Source organism: Girardinichthys multiradiatus, chromosome 14, assembly GCF_021462225.1.
Source record: "Girardinichthys multiradiatus isolate DD_20200921_A chromosome 14, DD_fGirMul_XY1, whole genome shotgun sequence".
Taxonomy (NCBI): Eukaryota; Metazoa; Chordata; class Actinopteri; order Cyprinodontiformes; family Goodeidae; genus Girardinichthys; species Girardinichthys multiradiatus.
The window spans coordinates 40,014,578-40,034,193 of record NC_061807.1 but is presented as its reverse complement, the minus strand read 5'-3'; the positions used below and the strand labels follow the sequence as shown (position 1 = coordinate 40,034,193).

At 39.9% G+C, this 19,616-nt stretch overlaps 1 protein-coding gene across 7 annotated transcripts in view; it reads left to right on the top strand.

The window, feature by feature from the left end:
- The window catches only part of nrxn2b (neurexin 2b), a 960,343-nt gene that overhangs the window by 512,892 nt on the left and 427,835 nt on the right, over window positions 1-19,616 (top strand). For all 7 annotated transcript variants that reach the window (XM_047385485.1, XM_047385484.1, XM_047385482.1 and 4 more), the window contains 2 exons: window positions 604-985; window positions 10,506-10,696. In XM_047385485.1, coding sequence (XP_047241441.1) covers window positions 604-985; window positions 10,506-10,696 — 573 coding nt within the window. The remainder of the gene's footprint in view (window positions 1-603; window positions 986-10,505; window positions 10,697-19,616) is intronic.

Sequence of the window (19,616 nt, the reverse complement as noted above, 5' to 3'; positions counted from 1 at the left end):
CAACAGTCCAACTGTTAGGTGGTTTTATTTACACCACATGTTATGATGCACACCTTTCTTTCTTTCTTTTTTTTTTCAATGAGTTCACCTTTGATTATGTCAATCAGTAATATTTTCCCAAAAGGTCTGGGGATCATCAAGATGTTTTTTGTCAAATGTGACACAGACCTTTGTGTTCTTTTTGGTCAGTACCGGGTTTTGCCTTTGAATGTTTTATGGTTTCTTTGTTGCTCTACTACAAAGAAACCATACTCTACTAGCTCTACTAGCTCTCATTGTGGTTTACTGGAGTCCTAAAGCCTTAGAAATTGCTTTGTAACCTTTTGCAGATTTACGAAAGAAAAAAAACTTGAATTCTTGATAGTTCTTTAATTGCTTTTTCTTTTTTGAGATCTTTTAGCCTGCTTCATGTTGTTCGCAAGTTGCTAATTAATTGACATTTGACAGTAATTTGACAGTAATCAATCCTGTCAAATTGTTGTGGCTAGTGAAACTGAACTCAGCTTAAAAAAACTGTGGGTCATCAGTTTATTCATGCTATAACAAGAGGTTTGCCCTAAACTGTAAATCTGAAACTGATGTAAAGCATCATTCTGTTTCCAGGCCAGATGACTGGTGCCCACACACGCCTTGAGTTCCACAACATCGAGACAGGCATCATGACGGAGCGCCGCTTCATTTCCGTTGTGCCCTCGAACTTCATTGGCCACCTACAGGGCCTAACTTTCAATAGTGTACCATATCTGGACCAGTGTAAAAATGGGGACATATCCTACTGCGAGCTGAACGCCCGCTTTGGCATGCGTCACATCATCGCAGATCCTGTGACATTTCGGACAAAAGGCAGCTACTTAGCGTTAGCCACTTTACAGGCTTATGCTTCCATGCACCTGTTCTTTCAATTTAAAACCACCACACCGGATGGCCTCATGCTCTTCAACTCTGGAGATGGCAACGACTTCATAGTTGTGGAACTGGTGAAAGGGTGAGTTTCTATTCAGCAGACTTCCAGAATATACATTTCTTAGTTCCATTAACCACCAAGGTTTCTCCACATACACAAAAAATATGTTTTATTTTCCAAAAAAGGTCATTTATAGTACCTTTTCTTTTTTATGTTATGTAACATATGTTTTTTTTTTTTTTTAATCACAGGAGTCTCATGTACAAAAGAGTGCGCAGCTTTCATAATAAAAGTATGTGGTAGGAAGAAATTCTGAAACTTGCGGCGCACTAAAAAATTCAAATTTACCAAACCGTGCGTAGGCATGTCACCAAACATGTAACCTTCATACATCCCAATTTGCGGTGAATAAAGCACAGCTGCACGTAGTGCTTGAACTGCCTGGTCTCCGCAAATAAATACATATGCAAAGAAATATAAAAAGCCAGAAGGCACCCACCACGTGTCCAAGTAACCATGGCAATGGTGTCAAAGAACAGTCAAAGTCAAAGAACCGGTTGCTTTTGGTGGAAAAACGCTCAATTACAGCTCAATGCTGATCATTATAATGACATGAATATGCCTCCCATATTTCTATTAGGAAAATTGTCACCACACACACTATATGAAAAACTTTATATTTTTGTAACCATTCAGAACGCCATATAAAAATAAATAAAAACCTACAAGCCAGCCATTGCACATGGAGTCTGATTGAGATTTGTTCCCCACACAACTATTATTATTACAATAATAATTATTATTTTTGATAGTATAAAGGAATCATGAGCTGAGGAGGCCAACGTGCCACTGCATTAGTGAGACACATTAGCACATCATATATAGGTTGTGTGTATATTGAATGAAAATGCCTTATATCCATAAAGTCATATTCACGTACACATGGGGCACTTATAGCAGTATGAGTGCAGTCCATAGCTCTGATTATATTCAGAAATAGGCTCCTTGCTGCAAATAAGAGCCACAGTTTAGGAGAACTTTTTTTAAATGAGCAACATACAGATGAGACTGACCAATATGGCTGGCATGGCCCGGCTCAGGGATGCCCGACCTGTCAGTCAACTCCCTCTGAAAAGCTCCGGTTGAAAGGGCCGCAGCATAGTGAGAACTTGAACTGGCACCGGAGACGCACCGTTCCTCCTGGCTTCCCTCTGTAAAACTGAGGCCAGCTCTGTGCAGAGTTCCAAGATAATTGCCCTGGGCAATTTAAACCGGCTAATAACTGTTGAGGTAAAATAATTCCACCAGATATCATAATACAGCCTCAGCACCCCAGTCCGGATGTCGTGAGAAAGAACAGATGAAGAGCAGGAAACTAAGATTAACACAAGTTTATTTTGGTAAATGATTAGTCCAATGATTTCCAATGCAAAAATTGAATACAAGAAGAATAATACAAATAAACAAAGATTTTACCAAAGGCCTTTGGGACAAACTTGGATCAGCAAAGCGAGGCCGTATCACGAGTGGTCTGCCTTACCATAAATGTTAAAACGTCTTATACCTTTTACTTCAAAGCTTACCGAGTGACCCTCCCCTCCAAGAATTATTACGAAGTCTGTGTCGGTGCTGTAAATTAGCCAACCCTCATTTGAGTACTTTATTATCTATACCATGCCCAACAGCTGACATTTATTGCTTTACTGCCCATGCAGCCTGGCATTTACGGTTACAGCTGCTGGGAACATCTTAACCTGAGATTCACCCTTGCTCCAGCCTGAAGCTTTCTGTGACCTCTGACTTCTCTCCCCAAATCTCACATATGTTAAATCTCAGAGTTATGTTCACACATGCAGACTGAACACATATATGAAAGTAAATGATTTTAATTCTCTACATAAGCCATGTATCATCCTGTGCCAGCAGATCAGTACGATCTCTGGACAAAAAACGTTTCGTCTGACGTCTTCCATCCACCAGCTCTGCCAAAGCTGCCGTCGTTACACAGTTACGCGCTAATTTACGCAGCTATTTATTGACATGTGATTATCTCCAGCTTGTCCACCTTTGGAATCATCAAACCTGACTTATTTTGAATTAATCTGCTGATCGGGCACAGTTTTCTTGTTCATTGAGAAGGACAGTGCCCCTTAGATGATTCCCATGCATGTTATGCTCCTCAACACACAGACCGATGCGCAATAACATCCACAGGTGACTAAATTGGTGGATGTTTTTCAGTTTACATTCGACTAAGGTTGTTTCCATCCTTTTGTGAGGTGTGTTATAGTATAAGACTAAATGTGATTCAGTTTCATCGCTCAGGTTTAAACCATAAGAGCTCAAACTCATGAAAAAACATCAGGTTTGATGCTCCGTGAATTAAATAAAACTTCATGGAGTCATATTTCAGTGTATTTAGGTTAGTTTTTAGTTCTCTGTAGTTTATTATTGTCGATTGACAATGATTGTGTGGCTTTCGCACATTTTCACGGCAGGTCAAAAATTTGCATGGATTTCCGCACACTTTCACACAACGTTCTCTTTTGTACATGCCGAGTTCAGAGCTCTCAAGCCTCACGCAATGAGGGTGAGACACTCTCATTTTCCCGACTTCACACGCACACATGCCACACATGACATTCCTCATGCTGAAAAATAAAGCTAGAAGTGGGCAGATTGATTGAAAATATCACTAACAACTACTGGATCAATATAGGATCAATACTAGCATAGTGAGATCGACTGGTTAGTTTAAGATTATCTTCCATGCGTCCACCAAATTCAGTCAGCAGAGCACAGCTTCTCTTTCAGCTGCTCACTGCCCCTCCCCTCCCTACTCTGCTGGCAGAGAGCACTGACAGCAGCCCGTGATGGCGGAGAGAAAGAGAAGTGCTTTGTGGATGTCATTCACTGCAGCTGAAAAGGACACTGCCACATGATCTGTGCCGAAAAGTAAATTGGTGGAAACATCACCAATTTACAGAAACATATAAAAAATAGCTCACACTCAAAAGAGCTCAGATTCTGTAAAAAAAACTGTTGAGTAAGGAAGTGGAGGAGGAGGGGGGGGGGGGTGGGGGGTGGGGGGTTGTAAATGGTGATACAATTTTAGCACACTTTTATTAACTATTATATATTAAGCCAGTTGAAAAAAATATTTTTATAGTATTTTTATACGGTTACACAATTTTATATTGTTGTAGTTAGTTAAAAAAACATGCTTATGTAAGAATTATGATTATTGATTAAATAATATTTATCAAGAATTATAATTTAAAATCATAATTAAAAAATGTATTTCTTAACCAAAAATCATTACTTACGAATCAAAATCTGAGATGTCCTCTGGTGTTGTGATTATGGCTCAAGGCTCTTGATAATTACAGTTATTAAATTCTCAGTAATAATTGATTATTACTAGATATCACTGTTTAATCAGCTTTGACCTTATTTTGACAAACAAATCACCCTTGCTCAAAATAAAGACAAACCCTTTCTCTTCATCTACGTGAATATTTATTGAATGAACAGCTCTGATACAGCTCGCTATTCTAATTCAATAATCTTCACCTAAGCAAGCATACAAAAATTCTACACAAAAGGAGTAAAAATAACTAACTAAACAAGAGAAAACAACATGGAGTGTCTATGAATGTCAAACCAGCAGTTATGACAAAAACATGAAAAAATATGGTACTGGTCGAAGCTTTGGAACTCTCTGTGAGTATTCCACCATGAGGTTCTTGCGGTCCAACTTTAAGTTCACCTGAATCTACTCTCAGGTGTTCAAACACAGTGAGACACGCACAGCTTCAAAGTCCGGCAACTTTCAGAGTCCAACAGCAATCAAAGTTTCAATAAAACTTTTCATGCACATACAACTTAGAACACATTGGACTATAAGTGGTGATTCTAAATCATTCTAAAATCCTACTCTATCCTGCCCAAGATATTTCTAATAGAAATAAAAACAAAATGGGATTACTTGGTGTCGTCTTCTCTGGAGCAGGGGGAGAGGGGGGGAGTTTGTTACACTTCTGTAATAAACTCAAAGACGATCGGCCTTCATCCTTTGGCAAAGGGGAAAATATGACGGACCATCAGCAGTCGACTGGAACAAAACAAAGAGGAAAATTTCGTCTCCTTGGAAAACCTCAGTGGGTTTTCTGGGGTTGCGTGTTAAATCCACGCCTTCGATCGGTAAAGTAAAACTTGCTGGTCTTCCTATCCCTATAAGCCGTTAGCTCGTTGAGCTTCTCATGAGTTGGCTAGTGAGGAGAATGAATGAAAACCCACGTGTGGTTTCCTCTCCAGAATGATGCACCTCTGTTGCGTGGTAACCGTGTCTTGGTTTCCAGCAGGAGAAAAAGCAATGGTGAGGCGTCTCCCGTGTCCTTATACAGCCTACTGTGACATCAGAGCTGTGACGCCCCTTCCTATTAGCCTAGAGTCTGTCCAACTGAAATTTTCAGTCATATTTTGATGACTGTTTTCAGAAATGTGATCATGCTGGATATTAAATCTTAGTAATCCAAACTAGCTTTAAGACATTTCAGAGTATAAAAACTATAATTTGAACACTGACAAATCGATCTGAAATGCAGAGGGTTATATTTTGTGACAGCTGTTGTCAACATGTGACCATCATGACACTGAAAAAGGAAAGGGTTTGAACCTCAAAGCAAACTTAAAAATGTCATAGCTGCCTTTCTTCTATTTCTGTTGTAGAAAGAAACATTTCAATACACTAGAGTTCTGTTGGTAACTCTATAAATTAAGTTCCACTTAGGTCACACATTCATGTAACAGCTATCAGAGTCAGGGATCATTTACATTTCAGGGGAACTTTAGATGTCAGCAAAATAAACAGAAGTACTTTTCTATAAAGTAAATGTTTTTGTCGAACTGAAGTTACATTAATTTTAAAAGCTTCTGCAATTTGGATCAAGTTTAATTTATATATTTAGTTAAATCTTTTGTTATATTAGATTAAACAGTTATCATCATTTCTATTTGTGGTTATTTGTATCAAGGATGATTCAACATTTGCAATTTTAGATGAGGCTAAAATTGAACAGTACTTACTCCATGCATAATATTGCAGAAAATTAGCATTGTACGTTGCCTTGAACAAACTGTTCTCATGATGAAGCATAGTGGTGGCATGATGTAGTCAGGATGATTTTATTTTGCAGAGAGGGACAGAAAAACTGGTAAGACTTGATTGGAAGATGGATGGAGCTAATCACAGGACTATTCTGAAAGCACGCCTTTTAGAGTCTGTGAAACACTTGAGACTGGGGCAGAGGTTCAACTTTCACCTGGAGAGTCACACTAAACACACATTGAATGGTTAAATGAAAGCATATTGATGTGTAAAAAAAAGCCAGTTAAAGTCCAGAAATTTAACTGAAAATCTTTGCCAAGACTTGAAAACAGATGTTCAGAAAAAAAGGCATACATTTCTGACTTAAGATGTGTCAACCTGGTAAAACCATCAATCATTTCCCTTTCCACTTCACAATTATGCATTTTGTGTTGGTTTATCACATGAAATCCTGAAAAATACACTAGTTATTTGTTGTGCCATTACTAAATGTGAAACAAATTCAATAATAATGCAATTAAAGTTAGGAGCAGTTTATTAAACACTTAAACTATTCCTTCATTCTGATATTTATTCAACACTTTAGTTAGAGAAGATCCTAAGTGAGTAAATATAATTTTATTTCAGTCAATATGTAAAAAAAATGAAAATAAATCAGTGCTTCTGTGTATTAAAACATCACTGATTGATATTTTCTCTCAGCTGTCAATGAGTTTTGTTTGAATCAAAATTAAAGTTGATCATGATCATTAAACGTGATGACAGCGTCGGTCCATATTGGCAGTTTGATAAGCCAGCCATACTTTAAGTTGTAGCCAGCACTTTTTATTTTATAGGGGGAACACAGCACTGAGCAGAGACCTAGATTCTGCTGCTTGGAGACATCGCTTGTCAGACCGATAGATTAGAACTGGAAAGGCTTTGATCTTCTTCTGTTTAACTAACGCTGCACATAACTATACATTTTCAGTTAAGTCTTCTGGGTACTGGACTTTATTTACTCAGATAAAACAGGTTAAGTTTGTGAATTGGATCATGGTAAAAGCTGCTCCTTAATTAAACTATCAAAGAAAGGCATGTTTCCTTTTGTCTCCTTCTGTCTCCTGTGGTCTATTGTCAGCATTATTACACACAAAGGCTTCTAAGCTGCTACTGCCACAAAAACAATAGGCAGCACAGAAGAATTGAGATCAAGGCCAAAAAAACAAAACGAAATCTAAATAAAACAGCATAAAATCTCAATCAGAAACACAAAAGAGAGTCATATTTGACACAGAGAAGTTTGTGTCGTTTCCATTTCTTTGAGCAAACATGAGCTTTAGGAGAGAGGGACGCTTCCAGATGTTTAGGGCAGTGCTAATAAAATGTTCCATGTGGAGCACCAACCCTTTTTTTTTTCCCCACAGATTTGACCAAAGAATATACACTCACTATTAGGCACAACTGTTGAATTGGCTTCTAAGACAAACAAAAATTAAACAAATCAGCCAATCAAATGACAGCATTCAATGCATTAAGATGACAGGCTGAAGGTCAAAGCTTTTTTAGAATGGGAAAGGAAGGGAATTTAAATGACAATATATATACTCTATTGTGTGAGAGACATTTTCTTTCCATAGTTGTTAGTGCCAGTTGATCTGGTGTGAGAATTTCCCAAAGTACTGATTATACAAAACTGTCAGATTTAAAAAGATGTACAGTTATATTCAATAAACTAGAATATCACTGAAAACGTCATTACACATATCACATTTTTTATATATATATATATATATGCTGTATATACACACACTACAGGTCAAAGGTTTTAGAATGCCTTTCTCATTTTATGGTTTCTTTACGTTTCTCACTATTTCTTTGTACGTAGATTCTCAATGAAGGTATCAAAACCGTGAATGAACACATATGCAATTATGTAGCAGACCAAGAATTATGAAAAAAACTTTGCTGTAATGACTGAAATATTAACCTCTGGCCGTCTCTCAATGAACGTCTGGGAAGTCCTTTCAAGAATCTTTGGAAAACCGCTTCAGGTGACCACCTCATGGAGCTCATGGAGAGAATGTTAGGGGTGGAAATATATATACACAGTACAGACCTAAAGTTTGGACACACCTTCTCATTCAAAGAGTTGTCTTTATTTTCATGACTATGAATATTGTAGCTTCACACTGAAGGCATCAAAACTATGAATTAACACATGTGGAATTATATACTGAACAAAAAAGTGTGAAACAACTGAAAATATGTCTTATATTCTAGGTTCTTCAAAGTAGCCACCTTTTGCTTTGATTACTGCTCCGCACACTCTTGGCATTCTGTTGATGAGCTTCAAGAGGTAGTCACCTGAAATGGTTTTCCAACAGTCTTGAAGGAGTTCCCAGAGATGCTTAGCACTTGTTGGCCCTTTCGCCTTCACTCTGAGGTCCAGCTCACCCCAAACCATCTCGATTGGGTTCAGGTCCGGTGACTGTGGAGGCCAGGTCATCTGGCGCAGCACCCCATCACTCTCCTTCTTGGCCAAATAGCCCTTACACAGCCTGGAGGTGTGTTTGGGGTCATTGTCTTGTTGAAAAATAAATGATGGTCCAACTAAACGCAAACCAGATGGATTAGCATGCCGCTGCAAGATGCTGTGGTAGCCATGCCTTCAATTTTGAATAAATCCCCAACAGTGTCACCAGCAAAGCACCCCCACACCATCACACATCCTCCTCCATGCTTCACGGTGGGAACCAGGCATGTAGAGTCCATCTGTTCACCTCTTCTGCGCCGTACAAAGACACGGTGGTTGGGACCAAAGATCTCAAACTTGGACTCATCAGACCAAAGCACAGATTCCCACTGGTCTAATGTCCATTCCTTGTGTTCTTTAGCCCAAACAAGTCTCTTCTGTTTGTTGCCTGTCCTCAGCAGTGGTTTCCTAGCAGCTATTTTACCATGAAGGCCTGATTCACACAGTCTCCTCTCAAGAGTTGTTGTAGAGATGTGTCTGCTGCTAGAACTCTGTGTGGCATTGACCTGTTCTCTAATCTGAGCTGCTGTTAACCTCCGATTTCTGAGGCTGGTGACTCGGATGAACTTATCGTCCGCAGCAGAGGTGACTCTTGGTCTTCCTTTCCTGGGGCGGTCCTCATGTGAGCCAGTTTCTTTGTAGCGCTTGATGGTTTTTGCGACTGCACTTAGGGACACTTTCAAAGTTTTCCCAATTGTTCGGACTGACTGACCTTCATTTCTTAAAGTAATGATGGCCACCCGTTTTTCTTTATTTAGCTGCTTTTTTCTTGCCATAATACAAATTCTAACAGTCTATTCAGTAGGACTATCAGCTGTGTACTGTATCCACCTCCTCCACAACACAACTGATGGCCCCAACCCCATTTATAAGGCTTGAAATCCCACTTATTAAACCTGACAGGGCACACCTGTGAAGTGAAAACCATTTCAGGTGACTACCTCTTGAAGCTCATCAACAGAATGCCAAAATTGTGTGGAGCAGTAATCAAAGCAAAAGTTGGCTACTTTGAAGAACCTAGAATATAAGACATATTTTCAGTTGTTTCACACTTTTTTGTTCAGTATATAATTCCACATGTGTTAATTCATAGTTTTGATGCCTTCAGTGTGAAGCTACAATATTCATAGTCATGAAAATAAAGAAAACTCTTTGAATGAGAAGGTGTGTCCAAACGTTTGGTCTGTACTGTATTGTATATATATATATATATCCAGATGCAGTTTAGAGAGATTATTTTCCAGTTCTGAGAAGTAGTCTTTCATTTTGTCAGGCCAAATTTAAATAAGAGGACGGTTACAGAACTGTGGAAATCCATAATGTATATTGGCGATATAAAGAGAGACAGCAGTGGGCATGTGCGTGTGTGACAGCGCCATCGGTGGTGAGGAACAGCTATTCACTGCCTCACCTTGCCTCTCTTCCATGTAATAGTACCGGCAATGCTTAAATTCAACAATTCTGACCATAAAAATGTTGAAATCATCCAGAAAAGAAGTTTATAGAACAGTCAAGTGCACAAATAAATTTTCTCTAATCATTGCTAGTATTTTACTTGTCATAATAAGTGACCGTGCCTCCCCGGCCTCCCCTGACTGCACATCACTGAGCAGGTCCCTCAGTATCTATATGATGTTATTATTTAAATATGGGACCAAAGTCTCACAGGAATGTTTCTGAGACCTTGTTAAATCTATGTCACTAAAAAATAAAGTAAATTCTGAAGACAAAAGGAGAGCCAACCCAGCACTAGCACGGTAATCTGATAAAGTTACTGGTGGGAGTAACTGCAGTTAAGATGATAATGGCTATAGAGTGATGTTGACTGTAATAACTATTAATAATTATTGCCATTATCTGTCTATTTTTCTTTTAATTGTCTTTAACATGTAATAACCACATAATTTAGATTTGTTAGTTATAATGTAAGCCATAAATAAAATAACCCTAGTACTTACAGTTTTTCTTTCTCACAGGTACGTGCACTATGTCTTTGATCTTGGCAATGGCCCTTCACTAATGAAGGGCAACTCAGACAAACCACTCAATGACAATCAATGGCACAATGTGGTGGTGTCCCGGGATGCCATCAATGTACACACGCTCAAGATTGACTCGCGCACCGTAACGCAGCACTCCAATGGAGCCCGCAACCTGGACCTCAAAGGTAAGGATGTTTTCTTTTCTCATCTGGCACTGCGACATCCTCCATGAAACGTGATCACTTAGGGAAATAAGCATGTGCCATCCTTCTGTTCTGCCCCGTAAGTGCTGTTGGAGAGAGGCCACAAACACATTCAGGCCGGAATCTCCATTAGTTCTACTTTCAGAACAGCACAGACTTTCAGACTTAGGCTAGTTTAAATGCTCTGGTTTTCTTTTTTCACAAAAAAATATTCTCACTTTTTGTAGTGGATGTACTAAAAGCTCTGCTTCCCCTTTCTTGAATCTGCTGTATTCCAAAACAATAACAGGTCTTATCCAATGTATCATGCTTTGCTCTTGTGAATTTGAACTGTGGTCAAAATATATGGTCAAATGTATTTCTAAGAACCTTAAAGATCTCTCAGGTCTGCTGGAAAACTGGAATTGGCAGCTTTTTTGCAATGCAGGCTGTTTTCCAGGATGCTATTTGGGGCCTTTATAGAGTGTTATCTTACATCAAAGTAGGACTGCACGGCTATAAAAGGCAAACCAAAGATATTGCCATTCTTATTCAGAAGAAGGTTTTTTACAGTAAATAACAGTGCACAGGCTGGTGCCTCACTCCAGCAGTTATTAAGCGACAGGTAGGGTGCACCCAGGATTATCACAGGGACACAGAGACACACAGGACAGACAACTATGCACAATTGCCAATTAACCTAACATGCATGTTTGTGAACTCTGAGTAAAGCTGGGATGCAGAGAAATCCCATGCCCTCACAGGGAGAACCTGCAAACTCAATGTGTTTACACAGACGGAAAATCTTTTCCTAAGAAAAACTCCTGTTCTCGTTCTGTGGGCTCTCATGCTGCAGGAAAGAAATACACACTGGCAGCAAACTATGCAGCAACAAGCCTGGTGCATAAAGCTGTGATGGGCTTCATATACTGTCTTCCCCAAATGTTGTGTTGATGTCTGTAACTATAACTCTGCTTCAGCAGGTTCAGCTGATAGGTCACCTCAAAGCCTGTCTGGTAACTGGTGTATAACACTAAATCTGCTCCTTTGCTTATGCCACATTTATACCTCTTGAACGTCTTCACATTTTGTCATATTGCAACCACAAACTCTACTTTATTTTATCTGGATGTTGTGTAATAGATTGACACAAATTAGTGCACATAATAATAGGTAGGGTGTAGAGTTTTCAAAATCTTTGTAGAAGCACACGATGACCATTTTTTGCAAAATAGCTCAAGCTCTATCAGCTTGGATTGAAGGTGTCTGTAAGGGGCAATAATTGATAGACTGGTTCTAGATGATGGAAAGGCAAAAGTATCTAAAATAACAACACAATGCAACTGAGGAATGCAGAATGCCTTTTCCGAATGCACATGTTCAGCCTTGAAGCAGATGAGCTACTCTATGTTCAGAGTTTGGCATAAACAAAATGAAATAAGTTCAAGGGGTTGTGAGGCTCCAATGCCAAACAGACTAATAACATAATAAATGACGATCCAAAGGTGATTTCTGGACAGACGAATAAAAGGTCAAAGTGGCTGTTTGTTTGTGAGACAATTTGAGTATTGTATACTGTGTTTTGAGGTACTGTACATCTCAGAAAATTTGAATACCATAAAAAATTCAACAGTTGTCTCTCATTTCAGAAAATGAAACTCATATATTGTTTGGGTTTGTTACACATAGAGTGACATATTTCATTTTTAAATGTCTTGTAATTTTGATGATCATGGCTCACAGATAATGAAAACTTGACTGGCTGCACATGCAGCTGACAAATTTGCAGCAGCTCAGTGATTGTGTTATATTATGTTATATTATTATAGATCTCAAAAGAATGTTTCCCACTCCTTGTTGAGTCTCACTAGCAAAGTGTACCTAATAAACTAGGTGGTGAAAATATATTGAATCACAATCTGCATCACAAAATTAATGTGGGAAGCAAGTGCAAAGGATTGCTTGCATACAATATTTTGAAGGCTGTTTTATGTCATTCATTCATGTCAAAAAGAAATACGGCTCTTTAAATGGACTTTTTTGCCCTCAATGCCTAAACATGATGCAGAGTTTATTGACCGAGATTGTAATGTCCACAGACAGTGCTGCTGATATTATGATGGAAATAAAAACAAAAGAACAGTGAGGCAAAAATGGGTGTTCATACCTGATACCATCATCATACAATTTACCAGCAATGTTTAATAAGGATCCTCACAGACACCTGATCAGTGGAGTACCTGGGGTAGCAGTTTTTTTCTACACCATTTTTGACCCAAAAATCAGAGAGTGAAAATAGGTTAATTCTCATTAAACCTTTTTTTAACTAGCAAGCAAAGGGTAAGTATTAGAATTAATTACAAAATGTGTCTCAACCTCATTTAAAGTTTAGTTCAGTGCAACCCACCTTGTGTGCACCAGTGTGATTGGGAAGTAAAATTGCTTTATCTCAACATGATCTCTTCAGTCAGACAAGAAAGGTGGAGTAAGCACAATTTGATTTAATTATTTAAGTGTTGTAACAATCCTAGATCGCTCTCAGTTACCACAAATTAGGTGAAATACACTAGAAAACTTTGTGACCAACTGCTCTATAGATCTGTGGCCAGTGTGCGGCAGAAGCTGTCTGAACCAGCAACATAATATACCCCTCCAGTGTTAATTTACTCAGCACATTTACATTTACTTTTACTTATAGTTGCTTAACTTAAATGTAATTTAGTTTAAATTGCAAATGAATCATCTGTACCCAATTTAGTTTTACTCTGGTTTTTGTCAACTAAATCTCATTTATTTGAGTACATTTACTCTTGCAATTTTAGGGCATCTGGCATCTTAAAGGAAAATTGTTTAATTGGAAGTGACAGTGAGAAAGTTAAGCAAATAAGCTGAAAAATAATGAAATTATTTGGGCTAAATGACTAGCTTTTCTCAGTGGTGGAAGACAATGGGTTCCGCCGACCGCTCTGGTACTTGATGCCCGGCTACGTGCTATCAAGACATACGTATTTCACAGACGTAGTCCTGCCTAATGCACAACAGAGTTTGCTCATGCACAAAACAGTTAGCCATGCTCTAAGGTTGTTTTGAATTAGTAACCTCTGATAGGTTATTTGAATACAACCTGCATTTGACTTTGAACATTTAATTTTTACTTTATATTATTTGATTTGGGCAATGATTTACCTGATTTTCTGCATTATTTAGCCTGGTAATAGCCCTAATGTTTTCAACTTGTTAAAGATTGTATTACTAATAGCAGGTTTTTCAGTAATCGGCAATGATTGGAACTCATGGCAGATTGGTATCGGGATCAGTAGCATAAAACATTCATTCCAGTTATGAACTTCGCTAACAAAAGCCCAGAATGAAAGTCAGTCCTTTTGAATTGTTGAGCTTCACTTTTATCTTGATTGAAACTGCTTATTTTAATTTTCCATGTGACAATCAACTTATCTATTGCCTTCATCATAAACAAAATACTCATCTTCACCACTCTTAGAATTGATCCTTTGCAGCCAGAGGCCTCCTCTCTGGTTGAAACTGTCACTTTCTCTGCTTACCAAGATTATCTAAAAGTCTTCTGTTACTGACAAAACTGTCATGACCTGCACCTGTTTGTGTTTTGTTAATTGTACCCACCAGTTTTTCATGTAGTTCTTTTCACTCTAGTTGTATTTAAGTTCTTGTTTTCTGTCCCTTCATTTCGGGTCATCTTTTGTCATCGCTGTGGTCATTTCCGTTACTGTGTTTACTTCCTGCGTATAAGGTTATCATCCTTTTTATTAAAAGCTATACACCCACCATGCACCTGCTGATGTGCTGTTGTCACTTTGATTCTGCTCAACCACAAACTGTTAGAGAATGACCCACCAAACAGAAGGACCAGGCAATAGGTGTGGTCAGAGGCTGTGTTGGAGCAGTGGTCCCTGTTCTGAGTCTCAAGGCAGGCACTACCTCCTCCAGGATCTCGCCTGCGGTGCTACAACTCCTCTTCGCTACCAAAAAGCAGAAAGCCGTCTAGACATAGAGGACGCAGGAACAAACAGTGTACCATGCAAGCAGCCTCTGAGCCTGACGCCAAGTGCTGCGCTGGTACGCCCCCACCAGCTGCTTGGCTCCAGCGTGGGACTTCAGTGGAAACTGCTGCTACTACCTTGTGTGCTAGTTTTGAATTCTCTGATCAGGGCGTCCAGGTGGACCCACCTCATGTCCTTGTCCCTGAGTTCTACCACGACGGTGTCCAGGTGAACCAATCTCATGTTTCTGTTCGTAAGCTCCTCTGTGTTCTGTGTCCCTGCTTCTGAGCTCCTCCAGTATCTAAAGCTCTTCTGACTTGAGCTTCTCCATGGTTTCCTGGTCGCTGAGCTCCACTGTAGTCTCCAGCCTCTAGAGCTCCACCATGGCTTCCAGACTCAAGAGTTCCACTCTGGATTTTCCTTGTCCTGTGACCGGCCTTCAGGCAAGGTTCTGTTTGAGTTCTCCATATGCCTTCTTCGCTGGCCTCCAGAATTCCTCAGGATGCCTTCTCAGTCGCCTGCTTGAACTTTGGGTGTTTTGTTTTTGTGCTGTCCCTCCAAGGCCTGTCTGCCTGCCCGGTTCAGGTTGTTATCTTTTTTTTTTCTTGTTATAGACTCAAGGGGACTTCTGGTATCTGCCCTTGAGGGAGTGGTAATGTCATGAACTGCATTTGTTTAATGGCACTGTTAGGATTATGAATCTGAAAATATTATTTGATATTAATATTTTAATATTTTATCAAATAATATTTCGGTCTGTTAATGGTTGTCTTGTGAATACCAGCCCAGTAAGGCGATGGTATTAGGACAAAATAGAAAGGCGTGAGACGAGCTCTGACATTATTGAACAGCATAAACTCTGCACACTCATGGAATGAATTCACACAATTTCTTAAAATACAAGAATTTATTAACAAAAATAAATCAACTCAAAGTCAAACATATTTAAATCAACAAACTCTTTACTATGCTAAAACAATCCAACTAAACTACCAAGAACTTTGCTGGATAAACCTGAAAACAAATCTTCTGTACCATGCACATTTACTTCCCAAAAACCTCATTCTACATCCTGTGTGACAACTTCATGTTACTGTGCTTCAGTGTTTCTTAAAGTGACAGCACCATTTTACTGATACTTAAAGATGAATTCATAACAAAACAACATAACTGACATTAAACTTGCTTGTAACAATCCACTCCCCTCCTGGGTGGTGACATGTCACTAAACAAACTAACAATCTAAATAACTAATCCTCACTTGGGAGGAGAACCACTATCTCTTTAATAGGTCTAAGATAGAGTGCACTCCCTCTTGGTTTAACAGTCTTCACTTCGACCTGTCGCACCTTTCCATCTTTACCAGGAAAGGTCTTTATCAGCCCAGTAGGCCATTTATTTCTCACCACTTCGCTGCTATTTAAAAGAACAACACTCCCTTCTTTGATGTCGGGTTGCATCGACTGCCATTTCGGATGTGGCTGTAGCATGGGCAAGTATTGTTTTCTCCATCTTTCCCAGAAAGTATGGGATATGTGTGGAACCTGTTACCAATTAGATTTATAGAGGTCAGAAGCTCCAAACTCACTCACAGGAGCTGGAACGACATTCACCTTTTGAGTGAGAAGAGTCACTGGTGTGAGCGCGTAAAAATCATCAGGATCATCCGTCACTGGCACGAGTGGCCTAGCATTGATGATAGCCTCTACCTTAGCCATGAAGGTAACCAACACCTCATGGGTAAGCTTGTCTTTCAGCTGAAGGAACATGGAGTCGAGAATTCGTCTTGCCAGACCAATCATTCTCTCCCATGAACCACCATGATGGGAAGCATGCAGAAGATTAAAGGTCCAAGTGACTCCCTGGTGCAACAGGTAGGATGGTATATTTAATTCCTTGCAGGCTCCGACAAAATTAGTGTCACGTTCTGACCGTATATGCTTGACCAGACCTCGCACAGCAAGAAAACGTCTCAGTGGATTGTGAATGTAGCCCAAGACCAATTTGCTATCTGAATAGTAGTACGAAGCCTTGAGCTGGAGATCCATTTCTGCTGAGACTAACTCTGATAGTTCAACTGCAAGAACTGCTGCACAAAGCTCTAATCTTGGCATGGTCATTTCAGGGCAAGGGGCGAGCTTGGCTTTGCCCATTACAAATCCAATGCAGCAGTTGCCAACTGGATTAATGACTCTCAGATATGCCACTGCAGCAATAGCCTTCACTGATTCATCACAGAAGACGTGCTCTCAATCTGGGAGTGGCTGAAAGTGATGTTTCTGCATACAGTCTGGGAGCAGAAAAAATCAGACAGTTTGGATAAGGAGGCTCTCCATGATACCCAGATCTGTTCCATGTCTTGAGGTAATGGTGAGTCCCAATCTCATTTTTCAGGTGCGGGTTCTCTCAGGATAGCCTTTCCTTGGATAGTTGCTGGCGCTACAAACCCAAGAAGGTCATACAGTCTGTTGACATTGGATAAGACACCCCTCTGGGTGTAGGGTTTAACCTCTTTTTACACACTGAACATAAAGCAGTCAGTTTGGAGGTTCCAGTTAAGCCTGAGACTGCTTTGCACTGGCAGTGCATCATCATCGAGGTCAAGAACCTTAAGGCTGTTTGCATGATCAGTGGATGGAAAAGCTTCACTGACTTCCTTTTTGTTTGATCTTATGCAGCCTAAGATTTAATTTAGAGAGAATATCTCGAGTCCTTTTCAGCAAGTTTACTGATGCTTCAACTGTAGGCATGGATTTAAGATCATCGTCTACGTAGAAATTACGTGTGACAAAGATCTTGATGTCAACCTGGAACTCTTGGTCTTAGATAGACTGATGGAGGCCATGAATAACCACTGCTGATGAGGGTCTGTTTCCAAACATATGGGCATTAATACGGTAGTCTACAATGTCCTTACATGGATCATTGTCCTGGAACCACAGGAAACGTAAGAGGTTTCTGTCTTCTTCCCTCACATAAAAGCAATAGAACATTTGTTCTGTATCCACTGTGAAAGCCACTGCTTCCTGTCGAAAGCGCAGTAATACACACAGAAGTGAGTTGTTTCGGTCTGGCCCAGTTAGCAACACGTCATTGAGTGCAACACCTTCATACTGGGCACTAGAGTCAAATACAACCCGAATTTGGTTGGGCTTTTTTGGATGGTACACACCAAATATGGGTAAGTTCCACAGCTCTTCATCTGCCATTACAGGAGGAGTCATTTCTTCATGGCCTTTCATGAACATCTTCTCCATCAAGCTGAGGAAATGTTCTTGCTTTTCTGGCTTTCTTCTAAGTCTGTGCTTCGGAGAGATGAGGCATTTTAATGCTTGGGGCTTGTTATTGGGAAGGTGCTGACGTGAATGCTTGAAGGGTAGTGGTGCCACCCAGCTGTTGTTTGAGTCTTTATGTAGACACTCATTCATTATTTTCATGAAAGGGCACCCTGAATTGAAGGAGCCAACCTGTTGTCCTCTTTAGTCTGCCTAAACACAACACATCCAAGATGATGAGCATCACACGCTGCATCCGTCTCAGATAAGAGCGAAGGGTGAGTTGGGATGTGAATGTTGCTGTATTTCTTTTTGACACAGAACACATTGGGACAAGGTTCAAAGAGGGTGGGGCGTGTCATCTCCATGGTTTTGGTGTAAAAGGTGTTGATTGTTTGTGTCGTGTGGTTGCTGCCTAAACATACATTCCCAACAATAACCCACCCAAGGTCAAGTTTTTGAGCATATGGCAAGTTATGTGGGCCATTCACCTGCCTACGTACCTTATAAACTCTAATAAGGTCTCAACCAAGAAAGAGCATAAACTGGGCTTGTGGATTGATATTAGGAATGACTTCAAGTGTGGATGGTGAAGGGCCACCTCTGGGGTTGGGATTTCATTCCCACTGTTAGGAATGTCGTTACATTCTATGAGACTTGGTAGTTGGATGCGAACATTTCCATGAAAAGATTCTACTTCATATCCCCTAGCTCTTCTTCCAGCTGCTTCCTTAACTCTAGTACACGTTCTCAGTGTATATGGAGCGCTTGGACTTTGGTCTTAGAATACGTCAAAAAAACTGCGATCGCACTAATGACCTGTTGCTCCATTCATCCGGAATCGCATAAAGTTTAAAGTTTCACAGCCTTGTCTCTGCCGCCAGCTGGATACACCTTTACAGGGTATATTTTTGAGCAGGATCGATTTGTCTTATCTCCACCACAGATTACTGTGTACTTTGACGTTACATGAGGCTGATTTGCGGGTGTGTCTTCCTCCCCGCCATGCTGTAGCAGGGAATCAACCTCACTTCTGGGTTCTGTATGAAGTGCTGTTTGGTGCTTCTCACTTTTGCACTCTGCACATTGCAGCTTGATTTTGCAGTTCCTTGCAATATGTGTGGATGACAAACAGTACCTAAAACAAATGTTGTTCTCTCTTAGCAGTGCCCCATGATCCTCAATGGATTTCTCTTGAAATGCACAACATTTATGTAGAGGGTGAAGTTTTCTGTGTATGGGGCACATTTTTTCACATTCATTAGGTTTTAATGTTGTGTCAGTGTCTGTGCTGCCTTGAGGAGAGATTTTGGTTTTCTAAATGTATAGTTCCTCAAACTTGTTTGACTTTAGAGCTGCTCTACTTATCCGAGTTTTGTCCATGTGAGAAACGAAGTTGAAACTTGGATCACTGGCAATCCTTGCTTCCTGGCACACAAAGTCCACAAAGTAGGAGCAGAGAGGACACTGAACACATTTTGTTGTTTGTAGGATGCACCAACAGTTGCCCATCTCTGCTGTAGACGATATGGTAGCTTTTGCACTGCTGGGTTGACACCTCTGGCTGTGTCAAGGAAAGACAGACCAGGTATATTGCCCTCAGATTTCTTTTGTTAGCTTGTGGTAATG